Here is a 25560-nt window from a genome sequence, read left to right as displayed (position 1 = left end):
GGCAATTCATCTATGTTCTTTTGGCAAAACCACAATTCATATAATTGTTATCTCAATGTAATGATCAAAAGCATGTCATACATGTACTTAAAATACTGAGGAAACGAAGTTATTGACTGCCAAAGATTGTAATATTATTGAACCGCTGTGGGCTTTGAACTAACTAGCAAAGGATTGTGATATTATTGAACAGAGTATTTATCAAAACATCGTCAAGTTGCTATTTCCTGTTCTTTCAAAATTTTCTCAACAGTGACCGGCAGAGTATTGCATTTCTTAAAAGTCGAAAAATAAATTAAAGTACAACACAAGCGGAAAATGCTAGAAATGACTGCAAATGTGTGTTCCTCAGCTGGGCACCCCTGAAATCATCCCATTGTTGCTGATGAAAATTAGAGGCTGAAGGGGTAAAAACTTTCAATCATGGGAGTCCTGAATATTATCTACATTGTCAGGCTTTCTGGGTTCTCAACAATCTTTGCAAATGTCTGTAGGAAGGCAGCCAAATCAGCTCCATAAACAATTCGGTGATCAGCTGTTACATTCACCTGTAGACAGATCCCATAACCAACCTCATTAATTTTCTGTTCCTAGAGTTTCTAGTGATGCACACAAAAAGAAGAAGAAAATGACAGTATAAGCTACAATATATTGGTGTTTCTGAAACAAGGGAGGAATAGATCGGCTACAATGCAAGGCTATTTCCATCCTTTCACAGAAGAGATGCACAAGGGTGTTTACTTATAAGGTTATGTTTCCTACTAAGTTTCTCTCCTACAAACTAATTGACAAGCATGAAGAAAGGAAAAGTATAAACAATCCACAGATACTTTCAGCTCATCACATGTTAAAATAAAAACAGGTTTGAAGTGTAATAACTAATAACAAAGAAAAACACCTTTTTAAGTGTAACAAGGAAACTGTCGTGTACTCTCATTATGTATGCTGTTCAGTTTTTTATTTTTTTATTTAGGAGCTTGAGGCTTTAAAAAGGCGCAGATTTTAAAGTATATTCTAGTGAAGTTTTCCAGCATATAAGTGCATCAAACATTAAGAAACATGGGAAACATTTCAAAGAAATTGCTTCAATACTCACCAGCATTTTACTTTTTACACTGAAGAATCCGTCAGCATCAGCTACAACAGTGGGTTTTGAAGCTCCAACAGCCATGATAGCACCCTGATCATCAGTCCAAAATTTCAGCAAACTTAAATAATTCTTAACTTCCAAGGAGCAGAACAATGTCACCTGAAAGTGCAAATTCCTAGTTTGATGGCTAAAACTCACCTGGCCTGGAGGAAGAATAGCATCGAATCTGTCCACTCCAAACATTCCCAAATTGGAGAGAGTGAAAGTTCCTACATAGGATTCAGTATAACCTAATGAGTACATTGTACAACAGAATGCAATGAGATAAGACAACATGGACAAAGAGTTTCAATGATGAAGACCTGAGTTGTACTCATGGGGCTGAAGTTGCTTTGAGCGAGCCTTCTCCACCAGCTCTTTCCACTTCTGAGATAACAAATACAAATCCACCTGTGCCAACAAATACAAATTCCCACTCAGTAAGTAAACTACAAATCATTAAGAAACAATACAAATGGATTCTTATAATTCACAAATATCACACCTTATCTGCATCCTGAAGAACAGGGGTTATCAGCCCACCATCAATAGCCACAGCAACGGCGATGTTTATGCTACTGTTGTAGTAAAAGCTCTTCCCATCTTTGCAGCTGGCATTCACAACCGGGTGCTGAGCAAGTGCCATAGCAACCGCCTTGGCAAGCAAGGCAGTCATGGTCACGCCCTTTCGTTTCACCTGTACAATGCCAATGAATCTAGCTCAAATCCTATAAATCCAAACACCAATCACACCAAATCGACATTCCAAATGCAAAATCCTAACGAAAACAAACACCTTCCCCAATGTACCTTATCATACATCGCATCTATGGCATCGCTGTTCACCGGATAGCCCACCCGGAACGTCGGCACCGAGAGACTTTCGATCATGTTCTTCGAGACTGCAGCCTGCATTGTGGTGAAAGGCACGACAGTGGAACCTGGAAGTAGAGGCAATGCAGGAGCGGAAGAAGCAGCAGACTTGGCCGGAGCCGCCACAGCCGGAGTAGGCACGGCAGCCACGGTTTTCTTCGGCTCAATTCCGGCGGCAGCCTCCACGTCAGCAGGAGTAATTCTGCCGAATGGGCCGGTGCCCACGACGGTGGCAATGTCCACCTTGTGTTGCTTAGCTAGCTTCTTCGCGAAGGGAGTAGCCACAGTCTTCCTGGGCCCAGCTGGAGCCGCTGACGTGGCAGCAGGAGGAGGCTGCGCAATAGCAGGTGCGGGAGTGGCAGTAGCAGGAGGAGGAGTGGGCGTAACGGCACCGGAATCGGCGGCTTTGGCTTTAGCCTTGGCCTCATCGAGCTCGGCTTCAGTCTCGGCGAGAATTCCGATGGCGGCGCCGACGGGGGCGGTCTCGCCCTCGCCGACGACAATCGCGGCGAGGATGCCGTCGTAGAAAGTCTCGACGTCCATATCAGCCTTGTCGGACTCTACAACGACGACGCTCTCGCCCTTGGAGAGGACGTCGCCCTCGGATTTGATCCAGGAGACGATCTTGCCCTCGGTCATGGTGGAGCTGAGGGCGGGCATGAAGATCTCCCTGATCTTGGATTGGACGGTCAGGGTTCTGCGGCGGGGGTTGGCGCGAAATGCGGTGGAGGAGAGGGAGGGGCGCCATGGGAGGGAGGTGGAGACGGAGGAGGAGAATGAAATGGTGGGCTTGGAGAGGAAAGGAGAGGAGGCCATTTTTGGGTGCGGAGAATGCGAGAGAGAAGGAATTGGGGGGTTTTGAGTGGGAATGTGAAGTTGTGGGGAGATAATAGAGGGAAAGAGAGAAGGGTGGGCGGAGAAGACGAGGTGGAGTTGGTTGGAGGATTTGAGCTAACCGCAACTGAACTTAAAGTTGTTTACATCGCCATTCGCCTGGCACTTGGCAACTGCCTCAGTTCGTTGTTACTTATTAGGTTTTTTCATTTGACAATTGCAATTTCTTGTTCTGTGTTCTATTTGGGTTTTGCAATTTTGGCTGTGATTTACGAGGTTTTTCACACAATTATCAATTTACTTTATATAAGTTTTAACAAGTATAAATTTTCTTTATTAAAATCAATTTAGACGAATAGTATTTTCTCCATAATTGTGAATGAGGTTTTAAGTTCAAATTTTTCATCGTTAAAAATAAAATTCTTTTTTAATTCTATATCATACCGCTGTCATGAATTACTCGACGACCAATGTGGCAAGTGACCTAATTGAGGGTAGAAATAGAGATCGCCCCATAATAATAAGAAATGTTTGCTCTGCATAAAGAAAATGGACTCGTTTGGAATGAAGACGAGAAATATAGCATGTCACAAGAGCGATGTGCGATTTCAAACGCTTTTCTAAAAGGGACCCAGCAAGAGCCAAGCTCCTAGACATGAGGCCTTTTGGTGAAGTCTAAATTAATTTCGCGCCACCAACTTCTGAAAATGATGAGAAAGCCTTATGTGTCTAAAAAACACGACAAATATAACATATTGATAATACAACCGAGCGATAAAGGGAGGCTTGTGCGTTGTCATACTTTATAACTTTTAAATGTGCCTAAAAAATACGACAAATACAATATAACGACAAATCATCCCTTACACAAGTTGCCACCAATCGATCTCTAATCATCATTGAACTTCACCATCAAACTTCCCTTACATGCTCGGCGTGGGAAGTTTAAAATCCGCAATTCATATTATTAAACTTTAAAATTTTGATATGGATGAAAAAATTTAAGTAGTTTATATTGATTTAGATAGAATTTTTGATTGTCGATCAAAATTTTTACTATAAGATATTGGTCCAAAAACGTATGTCTTCAAAATTTCTTAATTTGGTTGATGAATTTTTTAAGCCCAAATCCACTCTCTCAAATATTGGGCCACAATGGTAAAGCTTGATGCTGCCACCGATTTGAACTATGGGCCTTTTCCATACAGACATACTACATTGGACTATTGGAGAAAAGCGTTTTAATTAAAGGCTCAAATCCGATTACACACTATAACCCAACCCAAACTTTTCTCTGTGTTTTCAATGGCGGCCTTAACCCAAAACGGTAGCCGACGGCCCATGACCCAACTTCATGCACCACCGCGGGCAGCCAAAAAGATTCCAGCATATTCTCATGAACTTCACAAAGAGACAAACCCGTCCAAAATCATCATAACGTAAATTCGTAACCCCACAATTGTTACCGTTATATAATTTACCACTTCCCTAAAAGCTTGTCTTTGTCAATGCTCAAAGAAACTCAATCATTGCTCTAGTGGACGACATGTAGCTTTCTATTTAAAGCAATGCTGAAGCCTATTTATAGATATTCCATTTATACCCCCGCTAGTTGGCGCGGATCGATGATCTTACCAACCGATTGGGGAATTGAGATTAGAATTAGAATAAATAAAAAAATTGGCGGAGAAGACTCCCGCGTCTTTGAAAGTGATGATGGTGCCAAATATTTGAGGGCCGGCCTTAGCTGTCTTTTGGAGCCATTTCCAGTGGCCCACACTTCGTCTATTTTGCCTTTATTCGCTTCCCTTAATAAAGTAGAGATATTTTGCTTTCTTTCTTTTCCGCATTATTATATGCCGTGAGTTATGATTTAGTGTTTGAGGCTGTATTGTGCTGCGGTGGTCCATCTGTTTGTTGACGTGGATTGGTGGTGCGGCCCGAAGTGTCTTGTAAAGTCAGCAAGTTTGCGCGTGGACTTGCTTTTGAGAATGAGAATGGAGCTTTTGGTCTTCGACCGTTGTGGATCCGTTGCGGGACTACTTTGTTTTTCGGAGATCTTCTCAGCTGTCACAGTGCGGTTAGGAAACATTTCCAACACCAGGACAGGTAAATCTACCAGAAGTTCATCATGAACACACATCTCCTAGTAAGTAGTAACCCCACCAAGCACCTAACTATGAGTTTGGGTCTTTCTTTGTGAATTTTTGTTTGAATAAATAAAATATTTTTTCACTTTCAAAAAAATTATCAAATGTAATTTGTAGAGGTTTATGAGAAAATGCTTTATGTAACACGCATTTTACGATTATCTATTATTATTTGCGTTATGTAGCACATATTTTACATACAATGAGTATATACTATTATTTAAAAGAGGATGGCCTATCACTTAAAACATAAAAATATTGTTTTTATGTTTTAAGATTTTACCTGAAATTGTATGTAGTGAATCAATTTTCATCACCCTTATGCATTGAAATAATAAGATAAGGGGAGTGCAAATTGCACTCCCCTTTTTGTAAACCACACTCTCATTTTTATTATAATATTTTTTTTCCACAACTACCCTTCTGACTAGTCTCCTCTCTTATTTGCATCTGGTTCTCCATTCTTTACTCATTTTTCCCTACTCTGTTCTCATAGCCGCCAAAGATTGCTTCACCAATTCACCTTCCACTCCTCCGATTCATCGCCGATCTTCGATAGTTTAGCCTGATAGTCAAATGGTACGACAACTCTGTTTGGCTCCTCGAGTTCTATAAGCTAGCACTGCCACTTGAAAATTGAGTTGCCAGGCACGGGGTGGCGCGTGAAGAATAGCAAAGAAGTGGCAGAGAAGCTGGATGAGGTCCACGACTCGAAACCATAAGCCGATAAGGGTAGGAGAGGCCGAGATCTGTAACAGAGCTCTAAGACCCTTTTTTTCTTTTGACGACATTGAAGAAACGGGGTTGTGATCGATCAATTTGTGAAAGGAGATGAGCAATTGTTATCAAGCAACTCTTATGTCTATTGATAACTTGATCTATTTCCGATAGACGGGTCTTAATCGGGTCAGGATAAGGCATCCTTGAATTCGAAAACCTTTCATCAAAATAGCAAATAATCTCTTGTCTATAAAGGCAAATGTGAAGCTCACTAAAACATTATGCTTATCATCAAGTTGTCGTATTAAATCTCAGAGGGTTGAATACATACAGAGAAGCTGGATGCAGGGAGTTTGAATCATAAAGCTCTCTATTGGGAATTGATATTCGATTTCAAGTGGGTTTTGTTCTGGAAACTAATTTTAATTATCTAGTATGGAATGAGCACTGGCTATTAAGAATTGAATTGAATTCCTGAAAGGTTAGTCTTACAAGATGAAGAGACAAATTTTGCACCCACATAAGACATTTTTTTCTACATAAGATGGAAGGAGAATGGTTCAACAGAGAGAGAGAGAGAGAGCTAGAAAGGGAGAAGACAAATAAGGAAGATGATTGAGAAGGCAAGGGGTAAAATGGGAATTTCAATAGAATGGGAGTGTGGTTTACAAAAATGAGAGTGCAAATTTCACTCCCTTTAAGATAATAATCATTTTACCTAATACAATTTGGTTTCAACGGTCCATATCATTTAAGTTATATGTCTCCATTATGTATGTGAGATACTTCTCAAATAATATGAGATATTTTTAGAGAGATAGCTTGATAAATTTTAATCCAAAAGTAAAGATTGTTGTCGATGAAATTCCATTGGGAAACTTAGTATTCATTTTAGTGGAAATTATTCTATGCACTGACGATGCAAATTACCTAACACTTATAAGATGATCTCAACTCTTGATATTTATAATTAATATTTTTATTAATAACCTAAGAGTGAATTTAATATAATCTAACCATCCATTTATGTCGGTGCAAGTCCACGTCGGTGCACTGAATCCTCATTTTAGTCAATCTATTTGACGACTATGTAATCGAATATCTATTAGTCATACTCTTGTATGGAAACATGAATGATAATTTTATACTCTGCTTCCCTTTTTTTTTTTTTTTCCTTATAAAGAGGATCAAAAGATTTCACTCCTACCCCCATACTTCCTTCTTATTTGTTGAATTTGAATTTGTTATTGTAGTGTGGCGTATGGGTATAGGTGTTTGTTGCACACTAGAGTTCACTAATTGAAAATTCAAGTGAAGCCGGTGAATGACATTTGGTCGAAGTTTGTTATTGTAGTGTAGCGTATGAAATGATAATTTTATACTTTGCTTGCTTCTTTTGTTTTGGTTAAATTGTTCTTAACATATGGAGCGAACATTAAGATACAACTTCTTTTGTTTTTCCATTGAAGAATTTCTCATGTCATCCACATGTACCAATTACATCGTTTTCTTTTAGCTTATTATTTTGATAAGCAAATTTTTTGCTGACTATTTTAAGCAAATGCATCCCTTATACATCTAAGAGATTGTAACCTCTACCCAAGGGGTTTGGTCTAGCGGATACCTGGCTAGACCTACAAGTTGGCGCGATTGTGAGCTAGATACTCAAAGAGATTCGTCGTTTGATCATCCTCTTGTGAAAAACACCTTATGGGGAGAGCTTTATCCAAAATTCCAAATCAAGTTCCGGCTGGAAGTGGTAGCACATTTTGCCACCATTTTTTATACAAAAAATGAAAGAAAGAAAGAAAGAGATTGTAGCCTCTATCGAGATCGATCTCTTTTTGAATTCATAAAACCCTCGAGGCACCCTAAGACAATGCTTGGGTTAACCCTTTGCGTGACGCTTTTAGCAGTTGGTCCTACATAACTATTTCACACGATCAGTTAATATTCGTATTACTGTAAACGTTTTAAGTATAACATTAATTTTCCATAATCGATTAATATTTGTAACTGTTTGAACCCAAAATGGAGCCAAACAGTAACTACTTTAGATATATGAGATATTACATTTAATTCGACACGTGCATTAAATTTAGTAGTGAATGTTACGACATAGTGTGAGAAGAACAATTCCACATCGTAAGGACTCTTCATCCTCAACTGTTTTATCCGGAAAACGTGAGAAAATCCTCAAATTATAGCGTGGTGAAAAACAAACGTGATAGAATTTACTTTTGGCAAACGGTAATTCTCAAACGAGATAAATTACTTTTCCCCCTGACAGCTGCCAATCCAAACAGAGCGAGTCTTCCTTTCTACCCCCGGCAATTGCGGGCACCACTTCCCTCAACTTGTTCCATGTCCTCTTGTCTATCATCCAAATTCCAACATGTGATGGATATCCCGCAATTTCCCCAATTCACCGAGGGCATTTCCGGAAACACAAAACCCCACCTTAGATATCTTCGCGGTTTCCTACGACATTCATGCGTGTCACGTTCGTGGACTGGATCTCAGCCGTCCATCAAATCTCGAAACCCTAGCATCTTCCCCTCTCGCCTTAAAATAAAGTTTCAAACTTGCGTTTTTCCTCCTATTCCATTCTTCTCCAGAGCGCCTTTGGTTTTCTTGTACTAGTAACTCGTCCTCCTCCTCGTCTAGGGTTTTCTACATGCGACCAATTAGAGCCGAAGCGGCGTCGTTTTAATCGAATTCCGAGTCGGAAATTGAAATTGTCCGGATGGAGAGATTGGCGGAGGCGGCCACCACGGCGGCGCTGGGGTTCGTGAGGTGGGAGGAGGTGTTTGTGTCCTCCGATAAAGGGCGGAGAGAGGTTCATTACTATCTGAAGCGGAGCGACGGGAGCTCAGATCTGGCTGTGATAGGGAAAGAGAAGAGCTTGAGGCACATGTCCTATCACTATGCCTTTCGAAACCGGTCTTTGTTCCCGGCGTCTTCGCTGGTTAAGCTCAAGTCGCGTAGAGAGGTCGTCGATTGGCTCAAGTCTGTGGTTTCAGGTAATTTGCACCTCTCCATTTTTTTTGGGTTTTTGATGATTTTGGGGAAGATTAAAATTTTCATTTTTGGTTTTATGTTTGCCGATTAGCTGGATCTGGACGGTTTGTTTGGGGTTGGATATATAATTCGTCCAATTTTGATTCTCAATTCAAAGACGAACCGTCCCGATGTTTTGTTTATTGGGTTTCTTGTGCATATGTTCTCTCAGATTTTCGATGGGTTGTGTGATCCTCAGTACCGCTTTTTACAACGATTCCGGCAATTGATTTTTTTTGGTGTTGTTGGTGTGGGCTGGGTTTGTTCTGTTCAAGCAAAGTCCCCGTTGTTAAAGTCCTAATCTTTATTATTAGGAGAGACTTCTTATTATAATGATCTAGGGTTGTTCTATTTCATTCCCTTTTGATGTCCCTGGATTATTCAGCATAACAATATGTGCTGAAGCCTATGCAAACCCTCAAACCCGTTATCGAGCTGTAGATAGCCTGGTAACTCCTCCTTAAGATCTTTACTTGGGCTCCTGGAGGTAGAAACTTCCTTGGCAATATAAAAATTTCATCTCTTTTGGATGCCCCTTTTATCATATTGAAAAGTTGGGTAGTATATTGTTAAATAATATAGTTTACACCCTTAGAGCTAGATTTGTGATTTTTTGTTGAACAATGGTTCATAAACTGCAACATGGGGTTTTTGTTTTTTTGTTAGTAAAGGTACCATAACCATATAGGTGGCTTGCCCTGGTTTATGCGTTTTTGTGCTCTTGTCCTTGACCATATGCTATTCTTCATCCTGTTGTCAGTGTTCCTGTTTCTGTGAACTGACGATGATCTGGGCTGCAGGATATTTAGTTAAGTTGTAAAGAGCTGGTTGAGGCATCGGATTCAATTTGCCCTCAAAACTTCTAGGTTAAGACCCTTCATGGCCGATTATATTCTTTCCCCTATGAACATCAATTTTAGATACTTATTTTTGTTCATATTTTTAGTTGATTTTTTTCTGTATTAATGTCCTTGTCTTCTTGTCTTTACATATGTAGGTAGATGTCAATAAATCTTTTTTCAGGATCTTATTTCCTAATACAACTTTAATATTGTTAATTTGTCGTTGTTTATATCCTGTAGATGTGCTGCCTCGAGTACCATCTCGTTTAGATGGAAGCATGTTGGATGGTAAAGATGCTGGCGAGGTGGATATTGAACTTTTGAAGGTAAGAATGATTTAGCTGACTCATGAACATATTGTTGACTATTTTACATTTTTTTTAAAGATCTATTATTCTTATTATATATTCATTCTTTATATCTCTAGGTTACTCACTTACGGAAGATGGGCCGCTATACTACAGAGTTTATGTGGTTAGGTTCTCCTTTAAAGGGAAGGAAAAAACGGAGGCATTACCAATCATTCAGCCGTAATGGAGTTATAGTTTCTGTAAGTTCTCCTTTTTTCACACACACACACACACACACAGATATATACACTTTTTTTTTTTTTTCAGTTAATGTTTATGTTTCATAGTAGTTTCAATTGTGTGTCTTTTGAAAAACTAATTTCATCGTACTCATTTCATGTTCTGTTTCTTTCCAAATACTTTCAGGTTCATGACTTTGTATTTGTTTTAGCAGAGGAGGATAAGCGTCTTGTTGCGTACTTAGAAGATATGTACGAGGACTCTAAGGGTAACAAGATGGTTGTTGTTCGCTGGTTTCACAAAGTTGATGAGGTTGGTATGGTCTTGCCTCTCAATTTTAATGACAGAGAGATTTTCTTTTCTCTCTGTCACCAACATCTCAGTATTGAATGCATTGATGGATTGGCTACTGTCCTCAGCCCTGTGCATTTTGAGAAATTTCTGAAAGAGGCGAAGCAAACACAGCTGGAACCCTTTGTATGTCATAAACAGTTTGAAAATGATGATGTAAGGCCCTTCGACATTACTCAAGTTGAAGGTTATTGGAAACAGGAGATACTTAGATACATGCACACAGTTACCCCTTCAAAGGTTCCCGTCAGTTCTCAACAATCTGTTGATGAGTTGAAAGCGGAAGAAGTTGCTCATGCCAGTGATATCAGACCTAAAAAGAGGCAGCGTTCTTTAAAAGATGATGATATGCATGTTGAAGGTATTGAAAGAAGGGTGTCACTGGGTGCAGCATGTGGGGAAGCAGGCTATATAAGTAAAAATGTGACTGATTGTAAAAGTGAAGCCTTCAGTCTTGGTAAGAGAGGTTCTGCTGTTATTTTACCTTGTCCAGATGTGAAACAAATCCTGCTGCAGTATCTAGCAGTAGGTTCCCAGGTTGAGGTCCTTTCCCAAGATAGTGGCATTAGAGGGTGTTGGTTTAGAGCATTGATTATCAAGAAGCATAAAGATAAAGTTAAGGTGCAATATCAAGATATTCAGGATGCAGCTGATGAAGCTAACAAACTTGAGGTATGTATAGGCATCATCACTTTCATCTTTTCTCATTTTGTGGTTTTTAAAATTTGTATGCAGTCCTGTTCTTTTCCTCAAGCTCACTAAGAAGTTCATTATTTTGATGTTGTAGGAATGGATTTTAGCGTCAAAGATTGCGGCTCCTGATCAATTGGGGCTTCGGCTTTCTGATAGGCCAAGTATTCGGCCATGTATAAAGTCAAACAAAGGTAGAGTTTCATGGTCTGTTGATGTTGGGAGTGTTGTTGATGTCTGGAGGCATGATGGTTGGTGGGAAGGCATGGTACTTCAGAAGGACTGTGATGACAGACTTCACGTATACTTCCCAGGTTCGAAACAACTTCTGTTTTCTTTTCTAGTAGTGACAATGATGCCAAGTTCAACTTATTTTGTTATTGGTTTTTTTTTTTTTTTGAAATAGCTTATCTTTTCTTGTTTAACTCTGCAGGAGAGAATCAGGTTTTGATTGCGGGGCGTAGTGAAGTGCGACATTCTCAAGAGTGGCTGGGGAGAGAGTGGGCTTATATAAAGGACAGGCCAGACCTTGTGGCCTCAATATCAAGTAATTTAGAAACTAAGAAAACTGTTGGAAACTCATTTGATGGCGTGTCAGGGCTGTCTGAAATCATTGATAGCAGAGAGTTGAAGAAACATGAAACATCTGCTCTTTCCTCTGATAATGACAAGGATGAAAAAGTAAATGAAGTCGATAAGGTTCCAGATCTTTTGAAGGATGATCTCTTTGCCCAGCTGAAGTGGAAGTCTTCGAGGAAGAGAAGACGTGGTAATGGAAGCTCTGCCCAAAAGTTGCATTTTGGTAGTGATGGTAAAAGCACCTCTGGCCTCGTGGGATCCAAATCTTGTGAAAGATATTTGATTCCATCGTCTCTCATGGTTGACCACGAGAACTGCAAATATTTAGGGGATTCTCTTTTCAGTTCATCAGTTGCGCCTTCTCTAACAAGCTTAGTTATGTAGTCTTTCTAGTCACAGTATATATCAGCTCGGGTGCATCGTATCGATGCTGCTCCTTTTTAGTCAGTCTAGCTCAGCAATGTCATCTCTGGAATGTTTTTATTTTGAGAGGTCATGGCGTCCAAGTTTTATCTTATGCAACAATCAGCCTTAAGGGCCTTATGCCCTGTTATTGTCAGGCTGAAATTTTGGGTGCAATAGGAATCTAGAGTAGGCCTTGTAGAGCATCTAACTTTTTCTTCATATCTTTATATGTTTAATGTAATTATTTTGCATAATAAAATTCGTTTTGTGCCACTAGCGTGAACTTTGACCTGGTCTCTACCAATTTGCTTTCGATTTCTGTTTTTCCGTTGTTCAGACTACAGACTTTGATAATGTCCCTAACGATAAGCTGCCAGGAGCCTTTGTTCTGTCACTTCTGTGATGTAGCCGTTGAAACTTTGACTGTGTTGGGATCCTATGTACTTGGTTGGAATGGGCTTTGTCTACAGTCTTTCTGATAAGAGTTGGTAAGGTAGTTGAAATTTGTAAGTGCTGATCCTCAATCCTCTTCTGGAAATCACCAAAACTACGACTAATCTGTACACTGGGTGCTTATTTACAGCTGTATAGTACTTGTATTCTACGAGAATCATTACTATTAGTCAATAATTGGACTCGTGCACATCCTTTTCGTATATAAAATGTAGACTAATGTGAAAAGTGGGTGCCTTGTTGGTATAAGAAACTTCTTATGGAATATATTAGGAAGAAAGTAGCACACACTGAAAATTCACTAATGTGATTGTGGGGATGGGTACATAATACCATTTGGGAATGAACCATCGTTGTCCACAGTACATAAATTAACACCCTCCTTTAATCTCTTTGCTGTTTTATAAAGTCTGAACTTGCTTCCCTTTCTGTCCAACCCACCTTTTTCAATTGTCAGTATCAGACTATCAGTAAACACAAGGAGCGGCTCCTAGATCCTTTTCCAACTTGAGGGAAGCATTTATGGGATTGGACTTGGTACCTTATTGTGTATGAAAAATCCAAACTTTGCTCTATTTTTGAGTGAGTTTCAGAAGCAACAGAACGGAGCCATGGAATGCTTCCATGCAGTTCTGATCAGGGCTTGAATTCTGATCAATGAAGTCGAATACCAGCTTAGCGCTTCCTGGACCCAGTCTCGCTTCTGTCGAATCCTTATCCATGCCTGTTGTGTGTATTTTCTATCTTTCTCTGTTACATTTGTTCATTCATTGACTTCATTTACATTTAGGCCTGATTGGTGAGTTTAATTTCTTCAAAACAAGTTCCAGGAAGTTGTTCTCGCGTCTGATATACGATGTACCGGATGTCAAAGGAGACTTTCTGACATGATCTCCAAATTGGGTGGTAAGAATTCTACATAGCCTTCATTCTTCGGATCCTCGTAGCGAATTTAGAAACATCCTTCAGTATTTAGAACTTGGGGAAATAGTTCATCTCATAGAGATTTATCTTTGGTCATGATTCTGCATATGTTTATGCAGAAAGGCTTATAGAGCTTGAACTCTGGTTGCAGTAGCGGGTAGGTGACTACTTTAAAGTCAGGAGTAGAAAAGGAGCACTATGGTGCAGTATGGTCCTCTGTGAATTATGTACCAGTTGTATATGGTTGTCTGCTAGTTCAGCTCTTGGCTTAGTGCATCTTCCATGGTCCTTAGCAAAGGGACCACTGCATGTGTCTTCATGGAAGTTTTTGTGTACTTTTGCAACTATTGGGTCTTTAATTTATCTAATTTATCTACTGAAGTTAAAAAATTTACTCTGCCATAATAGTACTTGCTCTCTTTTATTAGCACAATAATTGATTATGCTTATTCTCACATACTGCAGCAGATATAGAGTCTGTTGTCGTGAGCGCATCGGAGAAGAAGGTTACACTTATATGTAGATATCCAAGTACTGCAGCAGCCAAGGTGCCAAGTCGGCTAGTTCCCGCGGTACACAGGACTCCTCTTAACAAATTTGCCTTGATTAAACGCATACTTCGTTCTTCCTTGGGTTGATTGATTCCAAGCAAGAGAAGACCAGCAATACATGCTATGGAAAATTCATTTTTAGAAGTGTTTTTTGTTCTCTGAATTGGGTGTCTGTGCTAGTCGTTTTTACATTGATCAATAGTTTATATGTACAGAATCTAATGGTAACTGGTAATAGTAAAATAAGTGGGGAGATACTGGAGATGATTTGGGAGAATTCTTGACTTCTTTTTCTGTGTTATGTTTGGTTGGAAGAAAAAACAAGGAGAGACCCTTTTTGAAAGGACCTCAGATTTTTATATGCAAGCCTTTGAGTTGAAGAAAAGAGGTAGCATCATTGCATATGCAAAACTTTGCCATTTTCTGAGGGAACAGGCAAGCTTTAGAATGAAGTTAAGGATATATAATAAGTTAAGTGCATAAGAAACAAAATCCCCTTTCTTAACTTGAGCATAATCAGATTCCAAAACAAAAAGGCACGAATTTGCATTGGAATGATCCACAAGTTGGTTCACAATCTTCCATATTCTTAATATTCCACAATATAACCTTTTCCATGTCCTCTTTTCAAGTCATCACACCAACCAAAAATTGATCTCAGCTCTTTGGCAACTCCAACTTCATGGCAGGAAAGGCAAGTCTGTTGCATCTTTTCGTTGTGAAGTGCTTCGATGATATGGGGTTTCTAAGCTTGTTTTGTGCAATTGCAGTACTGTTGCATGGTGATGAGGCTCAATGTTGATTGCAATGGATGTGTTAGGAAAGTAAGGAGAATACTACTCAACATGAAAGGTAAGGTGCCCATAAACATAGACATGAGTCCTTTTAACTCTTTTGAAATGTTAATGATCCCATTTTTCATTTTGTGTTGAAGCTATAGAGACACATCTGATTGAGAAGCAGCAATGCAGGGTTAGTGTATGTGGGAGATTTATACCAGCAGATGTGGCAATAAAGTTGAGAAAAAAAATGAACCGCAGAGTCGAAATTCTGGAAATCCAAGAGTTTGATGAAACTACTACTGAACAGACGGACCAAAGGCCTATGATTACTGCAGCCTATTGAGAACCAATACGAAGGAAAATAGAGCATGTTTAGATTTTTATAACACCTCAATTGTATTGTAGGGGACATGTAGTTCATCTGGTGATTGTTAGTGTGAATAATAATTCTTGAGCATTCTCAATTTGAGACTTTTACTTGACGGCACAAAAAATTACTGGCCATCCAACTTATAATTAAAGCTTTAGAGTTTGGCTTCTAATGAACTTGGCCTCTCTCTTGAAGTACCTGATTTTTATTCGTTGGAGTTAATTTGTTTATGATTCATAGAGTTTTGTTGCCTCTTCCAAATTTCACTACTTTGAGCAACTTCAAATTAGTGCACACCTCAGAGGAAAAAAGGTAAATTTCCGTCGCATGAATTGGCCTCACAATTCGTATATTTTCGCTAAGACTTGCATAGTCGGTTAATGTATGAGTTTCACAACTTATCTCATATTGTCTTACCAACCAAATTTCACTAACGTTTAGAGGACTAACATTTTTATTGTCAATGAGAATCGAATTTATGAAGCCTATTTTAATTTCATTACAAACCTTAATATTTCTGACGAAAGGCCTAGTTTGATCAGGTCTCATCTATTTCCTAATCTGGTTTAAGTTAATTTGCAAAATCCCCAGTGTATTGTAATCCAAACCTGTAGGGAAGAAAATCATAAATCTCGTCTCTTCTGTTTATTTCATTATGGAGCCCAATAAGGCCCAAAATTGGATTTTCGCACGTGCCGTTGTAGACCAGAACAACATGCCCTTTCCCAATCTCAAACTCCAAAAAAGTCATAAATAACCAAAAAAATCTCTCTCTCGCTCTCATAAGTCATAATTCGCTCCTCACACAAAAACCCAAAATCGACGAAAGCTGAAAAAACCAACCCCAAACCCTAGATTTCCCAATGTCCGGCGACGACCATGATTCGCGTCGCAAGCACCGCCGCGATCATTCCGACGACGACGCCGAGAAGTCTTCCAAGCGCCACAAGCACCGTCACCACCACCGCCACCACCGTCACCGCCACAGCAGCAAGAAGCGCGAAGAAGAGAGCAAGGCGGCCGCGGGTGAGGATATCGAAGCTCCTCCTCCTCCGCCGCCTGTTATGTTGTCTCCTTCCAATAGTCCTCCTTCTCGGCCGGCTGAGGACGTTGAGGAAGGTGAAATTCTTGAGGACGGTGCCGGTGGCCGCGACGACGGCGTTTTGGAAACGAAAGCGGACTCTGGTGCCGAGTCTGGTGAAATTGAAGCTCCTGGAGTTCGCGAACGTTCTGATAAGCGAAATCTGGTGTGTTCTGATTGCCCTTATCTCTCTTTTTCTTCATTATATGTGCCAATACTTGCTGTTTGGTAGCTGATGAATTGTTCATGAGTTCTTTATTTGATTGGTTTTCGAACATTTTGTTTTATGCTTTAAAGATTCTTTAGTTGAAAATTTGGAAAGGTATATAACTTTTTTTCTATGGCCAAAAGAGCTTTTATCTTTGTGTTGTTTTTCGACTGTGTGATGAATTTGTTTGGGTGAGAGATTGTTCAAGTGGCTGAGCCAAAGCCATTGTTCCTTACATATATAAGAACCTGCACTTGCACTAGCCGAACATGAGGCAATTGCAAAAGAAGTTTCATAGGCGTTTCTTCAATGAAGGCTGATGGCTTACTTTTAATTTGTAAGAGCTGGTTACATTGCATATTAAACTAGCTGTTGTTTTTTGCTTTCCCTGGATTGGTGTTGAGTACTGAAATTTGTGCGCTTACTTGTTTTTCTTGTGGCGGCAGGGACTTTATAGTGACAGTACCATGGATAAGAGCTCAAAGACCTTGGGCAAAGAACTTCGTCGTGATGATGATCCCAGGAGTCCTATTGGGGGTAAGTCTCATAGTGAGGCCGGCTTGCCTCAAAATTCTAGTGCCGAGCCTCGCGAAGAATCAGTTTCCAGAGTTGACCTTGAGGATCATGCCAATGGGAATTTAGAGAAGAGGCGGCATCTGGTATCTGGGTCCCCTTCTAAAGGAGGGGGTCATCGAAAGAAATACTATAGTGAAAATGTGGATGATGATAGAAGCAAATTAGCTAATAAAGAAAAGTCACCCTATAGAAGTAGTGGTGACAGGTATGGTGAAGTGTTGCGTGGCAGGAGCAGATCAGGGTCACATGATCATGTGAGAGAGAGATCTCGTTCCCGTAGTATAGTTGAAGAGGAGGCACCATCTAGAAGAAGATCTCATTCTCGCAGTATGTTAGAAGAGGAAGCTCTTTCTAAAAGGAGACGTTATCATGATCGAGAAATCTCAGTATATGCCGAGAAAAGCAAGGCCGCACACAACTCTGATGATGAAGGTATGGTGAGGGATGATGATGAAAGGGAACACAGTATTAGTTATAGCAGATACTCTGGATTAGATCGCAGTCGAGAGAGAGAGAGGAGTAGGGAGAGGGAGGTGGACAGGGTTCGGAGAAGGGAGAAAGAACTAGAGAGGAACAGGGGCAGGGATCGGAGAAGGGAGAAAGAAAGAGAAAGGAGTAGTGACAGGGATTTGTTTAGGGACAGGAAAAGGGGAATTGGACGTGGTGATAGCACTGAAAGGGTGGTTGATACGGAACGTAGAAGGGAAGAGCGACATAGAAGCAGGGACAGGACAAGGGAGGATGATGTTGATAGGAGCAGGGGCAGGGGCAAGTCTGCTGACAGAGAGAGAGATAGAGTTATGGAGAGGGATCGGGATAGGGATAGGGACAGAGTAACAGACCGGAAATGGGAGAGGCGGGATGATAGATATAGGGACAAGGGTCGAGATATGGAGAGGGAGAGAAATGAAACTGAAAGTGGATATGGAACTCGAGACAAGCATAATCATTCTGGTCAATCAAGGTATGAAGAAAAAGAATATAACCAGGATGGTTCAACAAAATCTGATCAAGCAGAAGTTCAGCTAGAAAGGTATTTCCTTCTCTCCTCACTCTCTTTGTTGTTTCTTGATGCATAAAATTCCATTCTTTCTGTAGAGATGAAGATGTTTATTCCTTGATGCATAAATTCCTTTATTTCTGTAGAGATGAAGATGAACAAGGAGATGATGAAGAGATGGTCAGTTTGCAAGTTGCTGATCAGGAAGAGGAAGATCTTAACAGAATTAAGGAGGAAAGTAGGAGGAGAAAGCAAGCAATCTTGGAAAAATATAAAAGTCAGCCGTCGCAGTCCCAGCAAAAGACCGACATACAAATTGAGTCACAGTTACAGCAACCCACTCAATTAGAGGGTCAAAAAGGTAGTTTTAAGTTTTCCTTCATTATGTTCAGTCAAGTTCTTGTTTCTAAATAAATTGCTCTCCAGTTCTGTATTTTTTACTGGTATGATCTTTTTGCTATTCTGGCTACTGCATGTTACTACTTTGTGGCTTTTAATGATGAAAACATAATGTGCTGACCATATTGTGATACTGCAGGTCATCTGGATCAATCAACAGGGGTTGCCAAATCCAGAGCAGAAGTTGATGGTGCTAGGAGTTCTGGAGGAGTATATATGGCTGAAGCATTTTCTACTACAGCTCGTCAGAATGGTGCCCCAGGGCTTGGAGAGGGTACTCCAAAGGTGTGTCCTCTCTTTTTGAAATTCAGAGTACCCATGCTTTCTACGATATTGTGTATTTGTCAAGACTTCAATTAATTAAGTTCTTGGTATTTGATTAAGTTGATTAAATTTTGTTTTCATATTTAACTTTTGCAGAGTGAAAGCTCTGGTGGCTCAGAACCCAAAAAAGAAAGAGCTGATGGTATTTTATGCGATGATATCTTTGGTGAGACCCCAACTGGAGTTCGAAAATTGGTAAGTTCATCTGTATACATCCTGTAGTTATTTATGTATGCATATATGACATTTTAAAAATTGATAGCGACTTCAGTAGATTGCTTATTTAATTGAAGTGTTATTGTTGTTAAGTTGTGAATTTTAAATTATGGTTGTATAAATCTAATTTAATTTCAGCTGAACTTTGTGATCATATATAATAGGATTAATGTTTTGAAAGTTTGTGTGGAACAATAGAATTAAGAACCATGGCTAGTCATGAGTGGACAACTAGACTAAGTATTGTACCTTTTTTCTATGCAGGACAAAGGAGATGCTGTACGAATTGAAAGGAGTGGTCTCCGTGACAACTGGGATGATGCAGAAGGGTACTACAGTAAGTATTTAACCAATCTATAGTGTTGAATTTTTGGAATTGTGGTTTTATGTTTATTGTTGGATGGTAGTTACTTGCCAAATTCTATCATCCCCTCTTTCACCTTTTGCTTTTCTATCAATTAACCTACAACCCAGTCTTACATTTTTCTTCCTGCAATTGATTAAACGATCCTGGATTTCTCTGTAGTGCAACTTGTGTTCTCTCATATTGGAGCAATAAGTGCCATATTCCTCGCCCCCTTTTCTTGTGCAATTCAAATAAAAAGTTAATGTTCGATTTTCTTGATCAAAGTTGGTCATAAATGTAAATGCAAAGTTACATATCTCATGTATATTTTGTTGCATTTCTCATGTTTTACGATGTTCTATTGCAGGCTACCGGTTTGGGGAGTTACTTGATGGTCGATATGAGATTACTGCTGCTCATGGAAAAGGCGTGTTTTCAACTGTTGTTCGTGCAAAGAACCTTAAGGTTGGTAATGGTGAACCAGAAGAAGTGGCAATTAAGATTATTCGTAGCAATGATACTATGTAAGTCACTGTGATACATCTTGTGATGGTGCTAGTTTTGGTTATACTCTATAGATATGCATTTGGTCTTCTTGTTCTTAGACTAATGGCTGATTATATGTGATTTAGGTACAAGGCTGGTATGACTGAGTTGGCCATATTGAAGAAATTAGTAGGTCAAGATCCAGACAATAAGCGCTATTGTGTTCGTTTTCTATCAAGTTTCAAGTATCGAAATCATCTTTGTTTAGTTTTTGAATCTCTGCATATGAATCTTCGTGAGCTTTTAAAGAAGTTTGGACGCAATATTGGTCTGAATCTAACTGCGGTGAGAGTATATGCTAAGCAACTCTTGATTGCATTGAAGCATCTCAAAAACTGTGGTGTTCTTCATTGTGATATAAAGCCAGATAACATGCTGGTATGTTCTTGCTATTTGTTGCTATCTTTTCATTATCAGATTGATTTTATCTATGTTTCTCATCAAATATCTGTAATGCAGGTAAATGAAGCAAAAAACGTTCTGAAGCTTTGTGATTTTGGTAACGCCATGTTTGCTGGCAAGAATGAAGTTACACCGTACCTTGTGAGCCGATTTTATCGGGCCCCTGAAATAAGTGAGTCCCCATCTAGATATAATATTATCTGCGTCTTTAATCATATATTTTCTATTGGATATTGAGTTTGATTAGTATTTTGCATCTGAAAGTTTGATTAGTATTTTGTTTGTGTTGCAGTTCTTGGCTTGCCTTATGATCATCCACTGGATATCTGGTCTGTTGGTTGCTGTTTGTTCGAACTTTATACTGGAAAAGTTCTTTTTCCTGGTGCTACGAACAATGATATGCTTCGTCTTCACATGGAATTGAAAGGCCCTTTCCCTAAGAAGATGCTTCGGAAGGCAAGTATTTGCTTGATACTCCAGTATTTCTATATATTTAACTGTTCATATATATTTCCTCTACCTGTTTGATATCTTTACAGACTTTTCAATGCTAATGTTCTTTTTTCTTGGGCTTCTGCTTACAGGGAGCATTTACTTATCAAAATTTCGATCAGGATCTGAACTTCCATGCCACAGAAGATGATCCTGTTACAAAAAAGGTATTAACCTGCTTGTTTCGTTTAGGTCAATCTTTCCGGTTCGTTTTTCTGTATCATGTTGATTTAGGTTTTCAATTTTTCTTTATGCAGGTTATTAAACGCGTGATTCTCAACATAAAGCCAAAAGATATCGGATCAATGATCGCAGGTTCTCCTGGCGAGGATCCAGATCCCAAGATATTAGCTGATTTTAAAGATCTTTTAGATAAAATGTTTGTGCTGGATCCAGACAAGAGGTTGACAGTATCACAAGGTTTGAATCATCCATTCATCACTGGCAAGTGAACCGTGTTGCTGATTTTCTGACTCCAGAATTCTTGTTCCGCTAGATGTTTGTACATTTTGACCTAATTCATATTCAGTTTCTAATCATTGGGCATTATCTCTCTTCTATGTGGTGGCATGAGAGCTTTTGACACAGTTTGGCATGGTTGAAGGGGGGATATTTGGTCAGGAGTACTCATTACTGGCTGGTTCTTTCAGTGGAGTGTACTGTTTCTATTGTAAGACAACTAGCCGAAGGCGTTTTTCCCCTTGTAATCATTCATGACTGGCCACTTCTGAAAATTTCAATTACATCTTTTATGTTTTTATCATGACTAATGTGTACTGTGAACATGGTTTCTGCAATATAGTTTGTGTTACAACAGAAGATAAATATATATACATATATCTTCATGAGCTCAGAAAAAAAATAAAATACATGAAGCTTGTCTTTTTTTACTTTCATTTTTCACATTTCTTGCCTTGTCTTGTAATTTTTTGCTTGGTTTCTGCATTATCAAGTTCCACAGAATTTATGATGTGATTAGTTGAAGGTTTGCTAAGCACACTTTTATGGTCATATAGCTTTTATCTGTTGTTTCTTTATAGCCACTTCATTTTAACTATTCGCTCTGGGGATTCTAATTTAGTTTTTCATTCAGGATATCTGCCACTGCTTTGAGGCAACCCTCCAGTGCTTAGATGCTTAAAAAGGAAACCAGGAGAAGGTACCTTAGTTTGTTTATTAGGAGACTATTGTGAGGGACTTGGAAGTAGTTGTCATTATGCTGCATGTTTTTTCTTTCTGTTCCTAGATAAGAGCTACTGGCTTACCTTGTAGTTTTCTTTTTGCAAATTTGTTGTCCTAGATCCCTTTTTTTTTTGTTCTATTCTTTTGGTTTGTGCTTTTGGTTGGCTTGCGATATTGTGAGATATACTTTTCATCGTTCAATTGTTACTCACTGTCCGAAACATCTTTTTCTTGTCCACATTTTAAAAATGCCTTGGTATTCTGAACCATGCTTTGATTTGGTGAATTATACTACTGAATGTTTTTTTTCTTTCACCTTAAGCTAGATGCATGCAATTGTATTCTGACATGCAATTGTTACTCACCTTTGCTCGTCTCTCTGTTTTTTTCAATTTGTCTGTTACCCTTACTCATATGCATATCCTAATGAAATTGCATTGCATCTGATCCATGGTCATTCTGGAGGCACTTGCACAGGAGGCATGTGGCTGCTGTCTGCATCAAAAAGAAAGTCCGAGTAAGTAATTCAGCTTATCAGTTCCCTCTTGGATCAAGTCTGAGCCGCTACGCTGTGTATTTTGTTTAGACTTTCTGAAGTTTTGATATTCTTGTAGGGTTTGGCCTCCGTGCTCCTGCTGCACTGGTAAGTAATATTCATAATAATGACCATATTGTTACGTTTTTCTGTGTTGAGTTTAGATCTACTACTATGCTATCTCGATTGATGCATTATCTTACTTTGTGACAAATTTGTTGGACTTGTGTGTGATACCTGTTGTGCTGAGATATTGTTATTGAGAGGTCAAGTATTACCTTTTATAGCAGTAGAGGGACATTTCAGATGTGATATTAATGAATAGGGAATATAATAGAAAACAAATTGATAGATATATTGATTTCACATTTCTTGTCAGATTGTTAATGTAGGTTGTAGGCATGGCTTAACTTTATATGATCTCATTACATTGTATCCAATATTTTTAAAAAGCATGTTGGTGTCAATAGCTCCAGAAATATATGTTCAATTTTTTCTTTGGAAAAAAGATGCCTTGACTGCAGAAGTATTCTAGAAAAACAAAGTACCGAACTTTTGATTAAGTACACATTTGGTTTGCTTTTGAATAATAAGGTTGACTATTTTTAAATTTGATGAAATTCCTAATAATTGACTGTTTACTTGGACAAGCATTTCATAAAAATTCAGAGACAATTTTGTTGATAAATCTTGTGAACTTGAGCACTGCAGCATTTTATTTACATTTTTTTTGGGGGGGGGGGGGGGGGGGGCGCGGGGGTTGGTGGAGGATGTGTGTGTGGGGGTTATACAAGGTCTTAATCTGTTTGTTCACTGTCAAAAATCAGAGTTGCTAGCTATACATTTTCATGGTTTAGTGTCGGTTCTTGTCTCATACAGAATACTGCCCATGTCTACGTAGGCAGGGTTTGCTGCACCCAATTCATTGAATTTCAGCTACTTATCAATGGCACATATCCTGTTGCCCGATTATAAATTCTTTCTTTTTTATTTGGAGGGATAAATACTTTGAACTGTTTATTGGCAAGATATATGTTGGCTTACCTGGTTCTTTAACCTCCTACGGTGTTCCTTAGCTTGTTAAAATATGTCAGGTTTGAACTTCTTTTCTGTTAAAGCTCATCTGTTGATCACGTCCATATCACTTTAATACTCCATTATGTGAAATTTATGACTTGCCATATGTTGCTTGCTATTTAGGATCATGAATGGGTGTTAGCTTATTGGTTCAATGAGTTGGTTTTTGCTCCTCTGCTTAATTGCACACTTCACTTAATTGGTAGCGAACTAATGTTAATCAGGCTTCTTTGGAGGCCTACTGGCTTCTTGCCCATCTTTTATATACATCTGGCCAACAGCTGGAGGGAGCCGAAAGGGCTTACTCTTGCTTACAATTATAATATTGCATTTGTAATCTAAGCAGAAATGTGTATCTACCGAATTGGTTGAAATGAAGAGTGGAAATGCTTTTTTACCGAAATGTGTTCCAATTTTACTTTGATGTTATTTAATTCGTAATTGTGTATCCAATAATATACACCTGATATGATACAAATATCTTTCCCACCTTAGCCAGATTGGAATGCCAATGATTCACAATTAGGAGTCCTCAACACCAAAGCAGATACATTTGGATTTTGTTTTTTGTTTTTTGTTTTTGGGGAGGGAGGGATGAACTGGGGGCAAAAGCCCCAAGAAACCGGAAGGCAGAAGTTAGGATAGTCTTGGCTTGTTGTGACATGATCAATGTCATCCATAACGATTCTGCCAACTGATTTTCTCACATCCTCAACACCATATGGGATGCATTTAGAGTCGTAGACATACAATTGGGAATAATTGCCCTGGTCTCTTCAATGGCTTGAACGTGCTGTAATGAAGTTGAGTTCATGGTGATCCTGATTGAACTGTTCTGCCCCAGCTGTAATATTACACTAAATAACGTTTGCTTGCTGAATAAACTAACGGATCCCTTGGGAGGATGCAAGCCCATATCTCAGTGATGTGACATCTAATTTGTGTAATTGGTAATGCTCGGTGTGATTTATCCGTGCACGAAAACCACCATGAGCTGCTTGCATGAAAAAGTTTTTCAATCTTGCGACATCATTTCCGGTGTGGATAAAGCTACGCCAAACTATCTAATAATCCTATTGGTATCCTGTTGATATCGTTGATCTGTGAGAAAACAGCATTTCCATAATATGAATTACAGCGAGAGTAATCCGATGTTGACATGGAGCCGAATTCTTCTTAATAGTAGTGGTGTTAAATGTCAGAGGTGGGTCAGAGAATTTTACTTTTTCTAGACTTGTGGGCGGGTTCGTCTTCTGTTTGAGCAATGAAGAGTTCTTGTGAACTTCGTACGGTGATGGTCAAGAAGCTTCACCACTGAAGAAAGTCTCCAAGTCCACACTCAAAACTCAATGGCCCGCGCCGAAAACAACTGCTCAAAACTCAATGGCCCGCATGGAAAACAACTAGACAACTAGTGATCTCAAAGATTATAATTTTGTCTATTGTGAGCTTCTCGTTTCCTTTCAACTTTAATCCTTGAGGTTGTTTATTGTAAGAAAAAATAATGAATTTCAAACTATATTTGGATGCGCGTAAAGTAAGGGGAGTGAATTTGGAAATTTTCATTCTACACTACCCTTTTATTTCTATAGCTAAAATAGATAGAACTTGTGATAATATTACCTTTCATATATATCTATTTGCTTGACAAATGACATTGCTTTTGAGAGTTGAGTTCAAAACTTAAGAACTGAATCCTAAATAATCTCTCTTCTAGTTTCAATTCTTTAGAAAAAGTAACGCCAATTTTTCTTGTATTTTTCTATTTCCATAAATTTATTTGCGGCTGGATATTTTCATAGACTTTGGGTGACAAAGCTTTCTTAATTTGATTTTCTGATCTGAAATTAATTATTAATTAAAAATCTCTCCAAAAGGTAAAAGCCAGAAGAGAGAAAATGAAGCCATGGCCGTCCCCACCGTGTCCACTGTG

The 25560-nt window shown here is 39.0% G+C and overlaps 4 protein-coding genes across 17 annotated transcripts; 3 read left to right on the top strand and 1 right to left on the bottom strand.

Moving 5' to 3' along the window:
- Positions 1–160: 160 nt before the first annotated feature.
- On the bottom strand, positions 161–3023 carry LOC133709468 (dihydrolipoyllysine-residue acetyltransferase component 4 of pyruvate dehydrogenase complex, chloroplastic). The gene is made up of 6 exons (XM_062135229.1): positions 1940–3023; positions 1635–1826; positions 1453–1540; positions 1289–1359; positions 1097–1180; positions 161–548 (listed from the first exon to the last, which is right to left on the bottom strand). The coding sequence occupies exons 1-6, from the start codon at positions 2816–2818 to the stop codon at positions 444–446; spliced, it is 1419 nt and encodes a 472-aa protein (XP_061991213.1). The 5' UTR covers positions 2819–3023; the 3' UTR covers positions 161–443.
- A 5251-nt stretch (positions 3024–8274) lies between these two features.
- Positions 8275–12436, top strand: LOC133712557 (uncharacterized). 2 transcript variants are annotated; one of them, XM_062138660.1, is made up of 7 exons: positions 8590–8729; positions 9567–9632; positions 9849–9934; positions 10036–10158; positions 10325–11161; positions 11277–11493; positions 11613–12436. In XM_062138660.1, exons 3-7 carry the CDS (start codon positions 9887–9889, stop codon positions 12140–12142), a joined length of 1755 nt encoding a protein of 584 aa, XP_061994644.1. In that variant the 5' UTR covers positions 8590–8729; positions 9567–9632; positions 9849–9886; the 3' UTR covers positions 12143–12436. The 2 variants fall into 2 exon arrangements, with proteins under 2 accessions (XP_061994643.1, XP_061994644.1); XM_062138659.1 differs by lacking the exon at positions 9567–9632 and having other exon boundaries at positions 8275–8729.
- A 144-nt stretch (positions 12437–12580) lies between these two features.
- On the top strand, positions 12581–15337 carry LOC133712558 (heavy metal-associated isoprenylated plant protein 25). The gene is made up of 5 exons (XM_062138661.1): positions 12581–13345; positions 13441–13522; positions 14006–14785; positions 14862–14943; positions 15026–15337. Exons 3-5 carry the CDS (start codon positions 14774–14776, stop codon positions 15214–15216), a joined length of 285 nt encoding a protein of 94 aa, XP_061994645.1. The 5' UTR covers positions 12581–13345; positions 13441–13522; positions 14006–14773; the 3' UTR covers positions 15217–15337.
- A 676-nt stretch (positions 15338–16013) lies between these two features.
- LOC133708359 (uncharacterized) lies at positions 16014–25279 on the top strand. Of its 13 annotated transcripts, none has more exons than XR_009845780.1 (16): positions 16014–16490; positions 16979–18141; positions 18255–18469; positions 18647–18792; positions 18928–19026; positions 19312–19384; positions 19761–19917; positions 20026–20317; positions 20399–20513; positions 20634–20797; positions 20926–21000; positions 21091–21503; positions 21927–21992; positions 22493–22532; positions 22630–22658; positions 23751–24045. XR_009845780.1 is itself a non-coding variant. In XM_062133814.1 (12 exons), exons 1-12 carry the CDS (start codon positions 16107–16109, stop codon positions 21283–21285), a joined length of 3078 nt encoding a protein of 1025 aa, XP_061989798.1. In that variant the 5' UTR covers positions 16014–16106; the 3' UTR covers positions 21286–21672. The 13 variants fall into 13 exon arrangements, 1 of the variants encoding a protein (XP_061989798.1); XR_009845779.1 differs by having other exon boundaries at positions 22481–22532; XR_009845778.1 differs by lacking the exon at positions 23751–24045 and adding an exon at positions 24123–25279 and having other exon boundaries at positions 21927–22532.
- The last annotated feature ends 281 nt before the right edge of the window (positions 25280–25560 follow it).

The sequence above is a fragment of the Rosa rugosa genome, chromosome 5 (assembly GCF_958449725.1).
Source record: "Rosa rugosa chromosome 5, drRosRugo1.1, whole genome shotgun sequence".
NCBI lineage: Eukaryota > Viridiplantae > Streptophyta > Magnoliopsida > Rosales > Rosaceae > Rosa > Rosa rugosa.
Note: the sequence above shows the minus strand (reverse complement) of the source record. Positions and strands in the feature narration are given on the sequence as shown.

Coding starts and splice junctions, on each gene's coding strand:
- LOC133709468 (XM_062135229.1), bottom strand. CDS start 2,818: ATGGCCTCCTCTCCTTTCCTCTCCAAGCCCACCATTTCATTCTCCTCC. Junction 1,541..1,634: donor TTCTTCAGGATGCAGATAAG/GTGTGATATTTG, acceptor TTGTTGGCACAG/GTGGATTTGTATTTGTTATC. Junction 549..1,096: donor GTGTAAAAAGTAAAATGCTG/GTGAGTATTGAA, acceptor ATCTGTCTACAG/GTGAATGTAACAGCTGATCA.
- LOC133712557 (XM_062138659.1), top strand. CDS start 8,453: ATGGAGAGATTGGCGGAGGCGGCCACCACGGCGGCGCTGGGGTTCGTG. Junction 9,935..10,035: donor TGGATATTGAACTTTTGAAG/GTAAGAATGATT, acceptor TTATATCTCTAG/GTTACTCACTTACGGAAGAT. Junction 11,494..11,612: donor ACTTCACGTATACTTCCCAG/GTTCGAAACAAC, acceptor TTAACTCTGCAG/GAGAGAATCAGGTTTTGATT.
- LOC133712558 (XM_062138661.1), top strand. Junction 14,944..15,025: donor AATACTACTCAACATGAAAG/GTAAGGTGCCCA, acceptor TTTGTGTTGAAG/CTATAGAGACACATCTGATT.
- LOC133708359 (XM_062133814.1), top strand. CDS start 16,107: ATGTCCGGCGACGACCATGATTCGCGTCGCAAGCACCGCCGCGATCAT. Junction 16,491..16,978: donor GTTCTGATAAGCGAAATCTG/GTGTGTTCTGAT, acceptor TTGTGGCGGCAG/GGACTTTATAGTGACAGTAC. Junction 18,793..18,927: donor TTGGAGAGGGTACTCCAAAG/GTGTGTCCTCTC, acceptor TAACTTTTGCAG/AGTGAAAGCTCTGGTGGCTC.